This window comes from Sorex araneus, chromosome 5 (genome assembly GCF_027595985.1).
Source record: "Sorex araneus isolate mSorAra2 chromosome 5, mSorAra2.pri, whole genome shotgun sequence".
Taxonomy (NCBI): domain Eukaryota; kingdom Metazoa; phylum Chordata; class Mammalia; order Eulipotyphla; family Soricidae; genus Sorex; species Sorex araneus.
Genome location: NC_073306.1, coordinates 17746077 through 17760329, shown reverse-complemented (window position 1 = coordinate 17760329; position 14253 = coordinate 17746077). Strand labels below are relative to the sequence as shown.

Sequence of the window (14253 nt, the reverse complement as noted above, 5' to 3'; positions counted from 1 at the left end):
GAGAAAGAGAAAACAGAAGCATATTTTAATAGCTTTTCATTATGAAGTGGTTATTATGGAAGCTATTGTAAAACATTCATAAGTTACAGTTATTTTACAGTATATAGTTGTATCACTGAAACTACATTATAAAATAGCTTTCTCAACAACCTTCTACCAACAATAGTGAAAATTTACATAGAACCTGAGTCCCTGGAAAAATGAAACTTGTGAAAAATGACACAAGCAATAGAAAAACCTCATAGGTTTATATTTCTTAAAGCAGAACTGAGGGGCCGGAGTGAAAGCACAGAAGGCAGGTCACTTGCCTTGCATGTGGTTTGATCCCCGGCATCCCATATGGTCCCCAGAGAACCCCTAGAGTTAGTTCTGAGTGCAGAGCCAGGAGTAACCCCTGCGCACTGTCGGGTGTGACTCCAAAACCAAAATAATTAAATAAGATAAAACAGAATTTAATCCAGGGCGGAAGCGATAGTATAGGGGGCAGGGTGCTTGCCATGAGTGAGGCATCTCAATCTATGGCACCACGGATGGTCCCCCAGGCCCACCAGCAGTGTCCCTGAGCACAGGGCCAGGAGAAAGCCCTGCGCACTGCAGGGGGTAGCCAAGAAACAACACAGACAAAAATAGTCACCGTCCTCATCACACCCTACTTAGAACTGAGTAAATTTAACAACAGTGGCTCCCTTGAAGGTTGATTTTAAAACAAATGAAGTTTATTTTTAAATGGCATTCTTTATAATATTGTGAAATGTTCTAACAGCAATAAATATAATCAAAGATAAATAGAAGCTACACATACACAAAAGTTTGGATACATCACTGACAGTAATAAAAGAATGCTTCAATAAATGGACAAATACATCCTCTGTGGACTGGGAGACTCAACATTGGTAGCACTCATTTACTGCCCCCCGAAAGATACACAGTAAATGTATACCATCCCAACCCAAAGTCACACGTGCTTCTGTACAAACGTACAATCTGAAAAGCCAATTCTGAAACTTACACAGACATACAAAGGAAAAAAATGTAGCCAGGTCAATCCTGCAGAGCATCAGAGGACAGAAGCTCTCAGATAGCAAACTGAATAACAAAGCTACTGTGGCTATACAATAGTGGCTCAGAGATAAATTACAGGCCAGCAGAACTCAATAAGAACCTAGACACAGACTTTCAGAAAGCTGCCCATGTTTCTGGTAATACACACGGGAGCACAGTGGAGGAAAAAGGGTCTTCAACAATAGTGCTAGCCCATTAGATGTCCACACTGGGGGGGAAAATGATCTGGCCTCATCACAGTGTCAAAAGGAAAGAGAGAGACAGAGAGAGAGACAGAGACAGAGACACAGAGAGACAGACAGAGAGAGACAGAGAGAGAAGCACCTGCCATACAGGCAGGCAGGGGATGGAGGATGGGGGGTGGGAGGGAACCAGGGGACACTGGTGCTGGGAAGTGTACACTGGCGGAGGGATGGGTGTTGGGATACTGTATGACTGAAACCCAATCATGAACAGCTTTGTAAGGATCTATCTCACAGTGATTCAATAAAAAAGTTTTAAAAAATTATCTTGCTTTTTTTCCTATTACCTGGGGAAAAATAATAAAACAAGGAAGCTTCCTGAAAATAAAAGGGGGAGAGCGGGTGGAGAGATAGCAGAGCAGCAGGTAGGCAGCTGGCAAGGGTTCAATCCCTGACACCTGATAAGTGTCTGACATCTGAGCCTGCCAGGGGTGACCCCAAGTACAGAGCCAGGAGTAAGCCCTGAGCACCAGCAGGTATCATCCCATACAGGGCAGGGGGCAGCAAGGGAGGGAGGGAGGGAGGGAGGGAGGGAGGAATAATGTATTGCAGCGGTGTCTTAACCAGAATATAAAATGTACTTAGCTAAAGGGAAATACATGTGAAAATAGGAAAATGTTGATAGAACTGATCTGAGACCCACTATTTGGAAACCTTATTTCTTTTTTAATCGAATCACCATGAGATACAGTTACAAAGCTTTCATATTTGAGTTTCAGTCATACAATGATCGCACACCCATCCCTCCACCAGTGCACATTTTCCATCACCAATGTCCCCAGTATCCCCCCCCACCCCATCCCATCCCAACCCTCCTCCTGCCTCTAGGGCAGACAATTTCCCCCATTCGCTCTCTCTACTTTGGGGCATTATGGTTTGCAATACAGATACTGAGAGGCTGTCACATTCGGTCCTTTATCTACTTTCAGCACACATTTTCCATCCCGAACGATCCCTCCAACCATTACTGTCTTAGTGATCCCTCCTCTATCCCAGCTGCCTTCTCCCCCAGCTCATGAGGCAGGCTTCCAACCATGGAGCAATATTCCTGGCCCTGTCTCTACTGTCCTTGGGTGTCAGTTTCGTATTATGCTATTTTATATTCCACAAACAAGTGCAGTCCTTCTAGGTCCGTCCCTCTCTTTTTGATTCATTTCACTTAGCATGATACTCTCCGAGACCATATTTGGAAGCCTTAACCTACACAAACAGGTTATTTCATTTAGTTAGACTTACATAATTTTTAAAATACTACTTTCGCTATTATAAGTTATATCTTTACTTAACACCATGAATGCCATAAACCTTACCAGGAGAAGTTCAATGATTAATTTTTAAACAGAACTTCCAGTAATTACTGGAAACTCAGCACAAAATCAAATATAATTTGAACTTAATATGTAACTACATAGAGAGACATTGTTTTCACTCGATTTTTAAAAAAATGCTGTTTTACTTGTAATGTTGGACTGGAGTGATAGCACAGAGGGTAGGGCATTTGCCTTGCACATGGCCGGCCCTGGTTCAATTTTATCATCCCTCTCGGTGAGCCCAGCAAGCTACCAAGAGTATCCTGCCCGCACAGCAGTGCCTGGCAAGCTACCCATGGCGTATACGATATGCCAAAAAACAGTAACAACAAGTCTCACAATGAAGACGTTACTGCTGCCCACTCGAGCAAATCTATGAACAATGGGAGGGAGGGATGACAGTGCTACTTGCAATGTTAAGCCACTAACAATATCCAGGGAGAACAGGGAAAACTGGAAAGACCAGTCAGACCAGACCAGCCTGACAGCAGCCACGTGTAAGGTCCACTTTAATCAGAAAAGGCTGGACAGCAAGAGCAGAAGTAATGTGCATAAGAGAGAGAACCTGGAGGGCACAGAGTACAAGCCGGCCCTGAGACAGTTCATCTGTGAAAACGCAGTGTGCCCAGCCAGGTCGTACAGCAACGACAGGGCAGGCCTTTTCCCCAACGAGCCAAACGGCTTCAGGTCATCGAATCTGCTCAGTAAGCCCCCACAGATCAGCAAAGCACAGTAAGAAGGACATGAAGGCAGGCTTAGCTTCCAGAAGCCATAAAAGACTTGTGCAGAGAGTCTGACTCTTGTTCCCTGCCCACTCCAAACCTCGGAGCGATAACGCACATGACGCTTCTGCTAAGGAAGGACACTATCCAGTTAAGAGCATCTTACCTTTGGGGGCTGGAGCGACGGAGTAGTTGAGTCTGACCCTGGCCTTGCACACCACCAACCCGAGTTTGACCCCCAGCACCACATTAGGGCTTCTGAGCACAGCCAAGAGTAAGCCCGGAGCCGGCATGACCCCCAAGCCAATCGACAGACAAACAAACATCAGCTTACCTTTGCAGCAAACAGTAGTCCAATTCTATCTGCTTCTGCCTCCAACGTCCTGCTGTAGGGTCTATCAAACATGTACTAGGAAGGAATAGAAAAGACTCCATTAGAGCTGTTTATCTTATAGCAAAAGGAGCAACAGAATGTTTCAATGATTCATTCCAGAAGGGTATGCAGGATGAAACACTCCCTCTGATTGACATTTGAAGAAAGCCACGGGGTGGGGTCAGAGAGATGGCCCAGGCTTTAAGGCAGATGCCTTGCACGCGGCTGACCTGACACCTCATGGTCCCGTAAGCATTGGCTGGTGTAGGCCCAGAGCCCCCGAGCACACTTGGAACGGCCAGGAAGACCCGAGCAAGACTGTAGGGGTGGCTCAGATACTTCCCCAGAACACAGGCCCGACAGGAACTCGGGCCAAGCAGCAGTGCCGGGGGGCCCCCGGCGACCCCCAGCACACACACACACACACAGGCCCACTGCACCCTCAGGCTCTTATACTGAACCGTGGGTCTTCCTGACCCCATGGTCTCCTGAGCACTGCCCCGGAGACCAAAAATAATCAATAATAAAGCCATAAACACTACAGTATAAGGCATATTTACTTTAAAAGAAACTAGGTTTTTTTTTTTTTAAACATGTAAAGAATCCTGAAAGAAAAACATACCTATAAACTTGTGGGGAGACTATAGCACCATACCGAGGGAGAGTTCTCTTTTTTCCAATTAAAATCTCCACCTACCGTGAGGATTCCCTAAGAAAGCTTATTGATGCAGACTTTTAATATGGCCGAGGAACATCATGGTCTTGCAGTTTTAAAAGAAAACCGGGGAAAAAAATATAGCAATCTAATAGCCACCAACACTGCTGGAGGATTTATTTCAGGTACAAAATTAACCATCCGGCAGAACGGTCTTCCTTTGATTAATTTTCTTAATTCCCTTCCTTTTCACAGTATTGATTGGTTAAGAAAATGAAATTTTCTTCCAACTTCAATAAAAAAAAATACAAATAGATATCGTAACTTTCATTTCCCTAATTATTTGTATTTATGTGAATGCATCCCAGTTAAATTCTAATTTTCAGTAAGTGCTAAAACTTTGTAGGAGATGGTTCAATAGGCAGGACTTTTGAGAAAAGACCAATTATTAAATGTGGGAAGCAATTTTTCAGTGATAGCTCCATGTCCACGGTGGCTGGAAAAAGAATCCATCTGAATCATGGGATGGGGCTGGGCAAGGCGTCTCCCTCCTCCCCTCGGTCGGCTGAAGGTGCCGGAAGCCCAATACAGTCTTCTCTCGCCCTGAGCAGTCTGCAGTGTCCCAACTAGCCACCCAGAGCCTAACAGACTGAAAACTTCGGCAGAGGAGAAAAACAGGACAGGGGGATCACTCAGCAACACGGCACACACCTCCACGTGTGAGGCGCAAAGTTTGATCCCCAGGGCCACAAAGAAAGAAAAAAAGAGAGAGAAACAGGTTCAGAGCCAAATGCTGAGACCTACGACTGTGAGCTACACAGTGAACAGCCCTGAGCCCAGAGCATCGTCCATGTAAAGTGGAGCTCTCCAGGCAAGAGAGGATGCAGTGAGCACCTACTTAGAGGCTTCCTTTGCTACACACACGCTCGGAATCAGCGGTGCAGTTTCCACCACCACCACACACAGCGCTGCCTCTACCACTTGCCGGGAATATCAGGAAATATCAGGATCTGTTTTTCACTGTTGCTCTTGGGGGGAGAGGGAGATGGCAACTGCCTTTCAGCTTGCAGAGACCAGAAGGGCAGTGTCCACAGAAAGACCCGGTGTCCACTGCTCATCCTGCGCTCGCTAGTGTAGCCCATGAAAGACACTGTGATGCCGAGGAGTCAGAAAGCATTATTGCCCCGTTTCAGAAACACACGGGGCTCCACAAAGGTGAAGACGCCCAGGTTCTTAGGAACGGAGATCTAGCAAAATCTACGTTCAAATTCGATTCCATCTCATTAAAACCTTTCTCCTTAACCCCTGCACATCATTAAATCTAGAATGTTTATCCCAGTGCCTACTGAATGGTAAGTACACATAAACATTAGCGACTACAATCATTACTCAGAACTCTAGCTAGCAACATTCAATGAAGGTGGCTACATTATGCCCACAGATCTAAATGTATAAACAGACAGCTCCCCAAAGCTAAGAGACCCTTCTCCACCCTTCCTTTCTCAGGCAAATAAATGGAAACAATTCCCCCCTTTCCAGGATCTTTCAGTGCTCCCCTCTGCTTTCCAAACAAGAAAAACAAGATTTCTAGAGAGAAGCATTTCCTGATCAACAAAATTACCCCTTATCAAGGAGTCGGGGGCTTGATTTAAGAGAAAGAAGAAATCCCTCCTCTATTTTCAGTTTAATCATCAAACTGAAGAATTATATCACCATAGCAGGAATCATTATACAGTTCAAGGTAGACAGCTAGAAATTACTTTTCTTATGACTCAACTTGATTCCTCTATAGAAAAAAAGCTATGTGAGGATGTGTGGTGGGACTTCTAAGTTAACTCCTTGGACTTAGATGCACGTCAGTGACAAAAATAAAATTCAAAATATGAGACTGCAAGCAATAATCAATCTTTCTCTTTTCCTTTAAGGACGTTTATTTCAATAAAAGCAAAGCCAAATGAGATGGCAGCACTGAATAACAAAGAGACTCCGCTATCCAATTTCAAAAGCCATTTGTCTCCAAGAACTTTACACATTAGATTTAAACAGCACCCAGATGGCACTCTGATGGGTGCTGCACAAATCATTAAATAAACAAATAACAGATTGTTCCTAAATAACCAAACCTCCCAGGACAAGAGAAAATATTTGAAGAAAGATGTAAAATAAAATAATTAATCATAGTTAACAAAGTAATTAACAAGACTACAAGACCTGCTTTCAGCAGCGCTGTGCTTTGAGAACAAAATGAACGACTCAGTAAGTGTTAGGAGATTTCCATTACACATAAGCACTGAAAATAAAAGTAAATGAAACACCTTAGACAATCCTTACAATATTTCCTGAACAATGCTAATGCACCTGGGAATAAGGATATGAAACTGATAAAACAGCCTCAGTCAACCCTGGGCCCATAAAAGTTGGCTGGGGATGTAGCTCAGTGGTAAAGCATTTATTTTGCATTGAGAGGCCCTGGGTCTGATTCCCCTGTAAAACACACAAACACACACACACACACACACACAGTAAAACACACACACTCTCTCTCTTCTTGTAAAACACACACACACACACACACACACTGTAAAAAAACATACTCTCTCTCTCTCTCTCTCTCTCTCTCTCTCTCTTTTCCTCCCTCCCTCCACCCACAAAGGTGGGCAAAGACTCTACCCACTTACTACACAGCCCATCAAGACTCAAAAGTGACAATTCTAAGGCCGCTGACAGAGGAAAGGAAGGTTTGGGTATGATCTTCTGGTATTTTCCCTGTAAGACCAGTAACAACATCTCAAACCTTTGTCCTTTTTCATCATTTGAAATGCAGACTTTTCTCATTGTATATTTGCTACCAAGAATTATAACCTCTGGGGCTGGAGTGATAGCAAAGGGGTAGGGCATTTGCCTTGCACACAGCCGACCCGGGTTCGATTCCCAGTATCCCATATGGTCCCCCAAGCACTGCCAGGAGTAATTCCAGAGCCAGGAGTAACCCCTGTACATCTTCGGGTGTGACCCAAAAAAGGAAATGAAAAAAAAAAAAAGAATTATCACCTAAAAAGAATACTCTAAATTTCACAGTAACGTGTAAGAAACATCTCTGGCTATTCGTTGCCCCACAGTAACAGTTAAAGTACCTGCACAGAGGCCATCACAAACCCCAGTTACGGGCTGGGACTTACCTCCTTTAGTTTAGACTGTATCCACTGGCCCAAAAGTGCCAAACTATCTTGAGGACAAATGGCCCACGTCATTGTAAGGAAAATCAGACCTAGGAAATCCAACAAATGAACCAAGCTAGCCTTTTCTGCCTGAGAACAATCAAAATAATGAAAATTACTTTTAATACAATGAGACAGGATATGCTTACATTTTTTTAAGTTCATCATGTATAATCACATTAAATAACTACACGTATCTTACCCAACCTTTTTAACCCAAGTTTACAAGTTCTTCTTCCACGTGCTTTCACCTTTCCCCTTCTGTTTTCCCATCCCCTTCTTACAACTCTGTTCATTCATTTCTTCATTCAACTAACACAAAGCCCTTACATTATTCAGTTACAATGACAGGCTCATTAACCTAAATTTTTTTGGTCCTAACAAGCAGTGCAATTTTGTGAAACTGGTACAATTATCCCTATTTCATAGATAAAGAAACTAAAACAGAGAGGGGTTGAGTTGTCCCAATCCCCTAAGGTATTAATGAAAGCAAAAGGACTCAAGGCTAATGGAAATTTTAGTTTTAGATAAACTGAAAGCTTTACAGAAATGAAACAGCTGGGGCTAGAGAGATGGCTCAAAGGGCTAGTACACATGCTTTTGCAATCCAGAGACTGGAATTGATCCCTGGTACCACAAGATTCCCCCCAGACATCACCAGAAATCAAAAACCAATCAATCGATCAATAAGTTTACTTGTACTTTGAGGTAGAGACTAAATCTGCATAGCATATGAAGCAGGAGAAATGATAGAGAAATACTGCATGTGTTTGCTTTTGTTTGTTTCGGGGTCACACCTGGCTGTGTTAAGGGCTTACTCTTGGCTCTCTATTCCAGGGTCACGCCTGGCAGAGTTCAGGGGACCATATGTGGTGCCGGGATCAAATCCAGGTCACGTGCATGCATGGCAAGTGCTGTATTTGCTCTACTAGCTCTCAGCACTGAAAATTTTTTTTATTGCATTTATTCTTATTCGTATTTATGTTCAAACCTCCATTACGCAGCCACCGCCACGCTCGAAGATGCTTTCTGGACACTCGGGCTGAGCCTCACACATGAGTGAAACCCCACGGAACCAGGTAAAGCAGAACTTTGTGACCTTGGACTCCAGGCTCAACGGGACCCGGAAACAGAGATACTCTGCCTGCTTCCCCCATCTCTGGCACCCCAGGGATTACAGCCAGGTGACCCACCCTACCGATGCCAGATAAAATACTCATCAGCCGACCTCCATTACGTCCACTACCCAGCCACTGCCATGCTCCAGGCTGCTTTCTGGACCATGCAACCGCAAAGTGGCCATGTGACATATCATCACTTCACTTGTATTACTTGTAGTCCTGTTGATCTTCGATTTGCTCGAGCGGGCGCCAGTAACATCTCCATTTGTCCCTGTCACGAGCTAGTGTAGCCGAATGATACCTGCTCGCTCCAGAACAGAAAGAGGCTCAAATCGTTCATTCAGAGATTTGACGAAGAAATCTGACCATCTAGTTGGAGGGCGGCCACGAGGTCCTCTGACGTCCCGTGGAATCCAGTCTGTAACAGCTCTAGCCCAACAGCTCTAGTCATGTAATGTAATGTAATGTGACACATCATAAAACACTAATACCCATTTTCCATAATTACCATATTTGATGGGGTTCAAATATGCTGTGAACCATGGGAACACCTGTAAGGGTGATTAGAGACTGCCCTAAAAGCCTCCATCCCTCTCAGAGAGCCTGGCAAGCTACCAAGAGTATCCCGCCCACATGGCAGACCCTGGCAAGCTACGCGTGGCGTATTCGATATGCCAAAAACAGTAACAACAATGGGTCTCATTCCCCGACACTGGAAGAGCCCCCAGTATGGCAGCATTAAGAAGCATGAGCAAGGAGGGGCTGATAAAATCTCAGTGACGAACTAGACTGCCAAAACGAAGAAGGACTAAAATGACTTTCAATGCTAAAATGACTTTTACATTGGCATGGGAAGCATCCATGGAGGACCTGATGGTGCAAGCGCTTAAGCCCAAGTATGACATCATTGGTCTGATCGAGACGAGAAGGCATCAATCACATCACGCCATTTTTGACACTGGAGAAGAAGTGTTCCTCGGAACATGCAACAACAGAGGCGTTGGTGGCATCGGTGATCTTGTCAACAGGAACTTGGTCATGAGCATTGATTCATTCGAATGCCTAACAACCCGAATCAGATGATTACGCTTGAACAGATGTGGCTCACTGCCGGCAGTTTCTATCTTTGTCATCTATGCACCAACATCCAACTACGATGAAGAAGAAATTGAGAAGCTCCACATGGAGCTGGAGAAGTTCTATAAAGAAGACCACACCTTCTACAAGATCATTGTTGGTGATTTTAATGTCAAGATAGGACCGAGAAGGTTGCCTGAAGAACTCCACATTGGAACCCATGGCCTACAATGGAACGAACAGGGTGAGAGACTGTCTGAGTTCATCATCTTGACCAAGACCATTCATGGTAACTCACAGTTCCAGAAGGCCGAATCTAACGTTGGACATGGGAGTCTCCCAGTGGACAGTTCCACAACGAAATTGACCACATCAAACTCAATTGATGGTTTTACCTGACCGACGTCACTGTTGTCCCAAAATTCCAAATGGGATCGTAGGTAAAGACGCATATAGCACCCGATCCAGACAAGGTCAGATCCGAACACTTCAAGAATCTGCCACCAGTACTCATCAATACATTGGCTCAGCTCTTCACATGCAACCTGTCCAAAAGCAAGGTTCCGTCCCAATGGAAAACCAGCAGGACCGTTTTGTTGTACAAGAAGGGAGACATCCACGACATCAGCAACTATCGCCCAATATGCCTGTTGTCCATCGTCTACAAGTTGTTCACTCGAGTCATCCTGAATAGAATAGGCAGAACACTAGACAAAGGACAACCATTTGAGCAAGCCAGGTTCTGAATAGGATTCAGCACAATCGACCGTATCCACACAGTGACCAAGTTCATTGAAGCTTTGCAAGTGTTCAAAATGCCGCTCTGTCTAACGTTCATTGATTTAAAGAAGGCCTTCGATTCTGTTGAGACTGAAGCGGTCATCGAAGCCCTAGCCAAACAGGGCGTTCAAACTTAGTACATCAAGATCCTCCGAGAGCTGTACTACGGATTCACCACCAGGATCTCACCATTCTACAAGGAAGTGATCATTGACATAAAGAGCCAGGGCGATACCATTCAGCAGGGCGATACCATTTCACAACTCTTTTCACATTTCAAAACTCTTCAGTACCATCCTCGAGAACATCATGCAAGGACTGGAATGGGAAGGAGTGGGAGTGTAGATAGATGATCGGCAACTACACCATCTTCACTTCGCTGATGACATCATTCTAATAACACCAAACATTAACCAAGTGGCACAAATGCTGGCCAACTTCGACTGTGAGTGTGGAAAGGTCGGACTGCAGCTAAATCTCACCAAGACGATGCTCATGAAAAACGAACTAGTCCCTGACGTGCCATTTGCTCCCAAGGGAACAAACATCTCTGAATGCAGTTGCTATGTGTACCTGGGTCAATAATTCAACATGAGGAACGACTTGGGGCCACTACAGTGCAAGAGGAAGAAAGCAGCGTGGAACACCTTCAAGAGCATTGAAGAAGTGGTTAAGAGGATGAAGAACCTCCGGCTCCGGGCACATCTTTTCGACTCCACCCTTCTTCCTGCACTAATATACGCCTCAGAGCCTGGGCCCTAAGAAAACAGGATGAGAACATGCTATTCGAGTACCCCAAAGAGGAATCAAAAGAGCTATGCCTGGAGTGTCATGTTTCACTCAAGTGAGAGAAGGAATCCAGAGTTCCGATCAAGAATCAGGGACGCTGTCTCATTTGCCAAGGCGTTGAAAATCAGATGGGATGGACACGTAATGAGATTTAGAGACAATCGCTGGACTAGAGCTGTCACTGACTGGATTCCATGGGACGTCAAAAGACTACATGGCCACCCACCTATGAGTTGGTCAGACTTCTTCGTCAAAATCCCGAACGAACAGTTTGAGGCTCTTTGTGTTCCTGGAGCAAGCAGAAACCACTGGGCTAAACTAGCACATGACAGGGATGAATGGAGATGTTACTGGCGCCCGCTCGAGCAAATCAAAGATCAATGGGATGACAGGTGATACAAGTGCTACCAGAGGTGGAATCTAGGGTCTCACACACGTAAGGTGTATGTTCTGCTATGGATCCACATGCCCAGTTTCTGGAAATTTAAGTAAAAATTCTGAGGGCTGGCCGGAGTGATAGTACAGAGGGTAGGGTAATTGTCTTGCATGCAGCCAACCTGGGTTCAATCCCTGGAATACCATATGGTCCCCGGAACACTGCCAGGACTAATTCCTAAGTGCAGAGCCAGAAGGAACCCCTAAGCATTATCGGGTGTGACCCAAAAAAACAAAAACCAAAAAAGAAAATTTTACATGACCTAATACATTAAATATGAATCATTTATACAAGTTAGCAAAATTATAAGTATTGTAATCATTGGTGCTTTAATAATTTTTTAAAGACAAAAAAATTATAAGTATAGTATTTATCACCAGGAAACTGGAAGCTATAAATTTCCATTATTTCCATACACAGGTATCCAAAAGGTTTTATTTTAAGTAGATGGTTTGAGTAGTAATATCTAAAGATAAGTTTAATGCAGTGGATCACATGTTGTTCACTATTAAAGTTGATTGATAAATATTAAAGTAAAATTGGAGTTGATAAGACATAAGTCATATTTGAATAATATTTGAAGCATAACTCACAACTGAAATCAATCACTCAGAATGCTTCTCTTAATATTATCTGTCCTCACTAAACAGTTTTTGATTCATTGGTAAGAATTTGTATCATGAAAAAGAATTAAGGATTATAGCAAGGAAAAGAAGTCATTATGAGACAATATGTACTATTAATTATTAAAGACTATAATTACTATTACACAGTCTTAAAAAACAAAAACCCTTGGAAAAATATCTGTATTTACGGAATACAGTGAATGCAAAAGGCAAGATAAAATTGAGACTCCTAAAAGAGAAAGTATAGTGTTAATAATGTCTAAGACCTCTGTCAAAGAAATATGCGTACTATTTTCTATTTTTAAGACTGTCATTTGCTTTTACATCTCATCTAATTATTGTTCTTTCACTGATAAAGATGACAACAACATGCTGAATGAGGCATAAAACCAGATGCCAGAAGAACAAATGTACTCAGTGTTAACACCTTTTGATGCGAAAATTGGTCAAAATGGATTGCACGTGCAGTTATGGGGCCATTTCTTAAAAAGACAAAATCTATTTCAACTGCTTAGGCTTCTCCATGTGCTTTTATTTTAAAGACAACTTTATCTGAATTGCCCAAATCTTAAAAGAAATAAAAGAGCAATGACCATTTTTGCCTCAGACAAAAAAGCACGACTTTTAACCCACCTGATGCGATTAATACTCTAGACTTTCAGAACAATTAAAAACATGTCATCTGCATTCATTGTAACAGTCACTTGAACTTCCAAGCATTTCACAATCCTATGACTATCTGCCTTTACATTTTCAACTCAAGGAACTGTAATATAACTCTCCCTAATTATGTGGACAAAAGAACCAGGCATACCTTTTTTTTTTTTTCAAAACGTGAATAAAACAAATGTTTCGTTTTTGCGGATTGGAGCCAAGTCAAACAGATGTGGATTCCCCAGAGCACACATCCATCTGAATTCTATGGTCTGTAAGAAAAGAGCTGCTGACACCCGCAAGCCCAGTGACAGCAAGCAGCACTGGCTACCAACAGAAGACCCAAGGTGGTGACCCAGTGTGGCGCTCAGTGCCTTGAGTCATTTAACTGAGGGTCCCGACACACTGATTTCCCGGGGCTCAATGTGGGAATATTAAATACAGACCTCATGGGGTTGTATTATGAATGAGAAGGTACATATTTAAGAGCTTAGGAAACTATAAACTGGCAAGATATCATTGCTGCGCATAAACTGCATAGATAACCTATCAGTCTAGACATTTTTAAAGGTGCTCCAAACTATCCTCTGAGAATGAATTACAAAGCAAGAAAACAGATTTATCCACTTAAATAGTATCATCACGGGCCCCTCCTTCCCATCTCCCTGCCCCTGCAGGGTCCTGGTTGTCATGTCCATGAACTGCCTCCGGGTGCCAGTTAAGTGCATTAATGGCCATGATCTAAAGACTCACAAATGAATCTTGGAACCGAACAGCTTGCTGCAGAGATTTCTCTGGACCCTAATTATTTACAATTTTACAATTCCAGGAGTAGGTGGCCGCAAAAGTGCCCTCACAACATCTCACGCTATTCACAGCAAGCAATACAAAATAATCTAGCATCTGCCTGTGGGGCAGGCTTGAGTGGTGGTGGGAAAATTCAAAATAATGGTGGTGGGAAGGTGTAATGGTGGTGGGATTGGTGTTGAAATATTGAATGTATATCAACTACTGTGAACAACTTTATGAAAATGATTTTTTTTAAAAAAAATAGCATTATTACTTTCCTGCTATTAATTTTCTAACTGGATTGCAAGTATGTTAATAATTATGGAAAGTTTAAAATCTAATTTGAAATAATTAGGGGTTGAAAGTAATTACCTTTGCACAAAAGAGACAGGTGATAAA

General features: G+C 43.2%; 1 protein-coding gene across 1 annotated transcript in view; it reads right to left on the bottom strand.

Moving 5' to 3' along the window:
* Positions 1–14253, bottom strand: part of OMA1 (OMA1 zinc metallopeptidase) — a 78000-nt gene that overhangs the window by 47969 nt on the left and 15778 nt on the right. The window contains exons 7-8 of the mRNA XM_004607303.2: positions 7544–7672; positions 3671–3745 (exon numbers count right to left, since the gene is read on the bottom strand). Of these exons, the coding sequence (XP_004607360.2) occupies positions 3671–3745; positions 7544–7672 (204 nt within the window). The remainder of the gene's footprint in view (positions 1–3670; positions 3746–7543; positions 7673–14253) is intronic.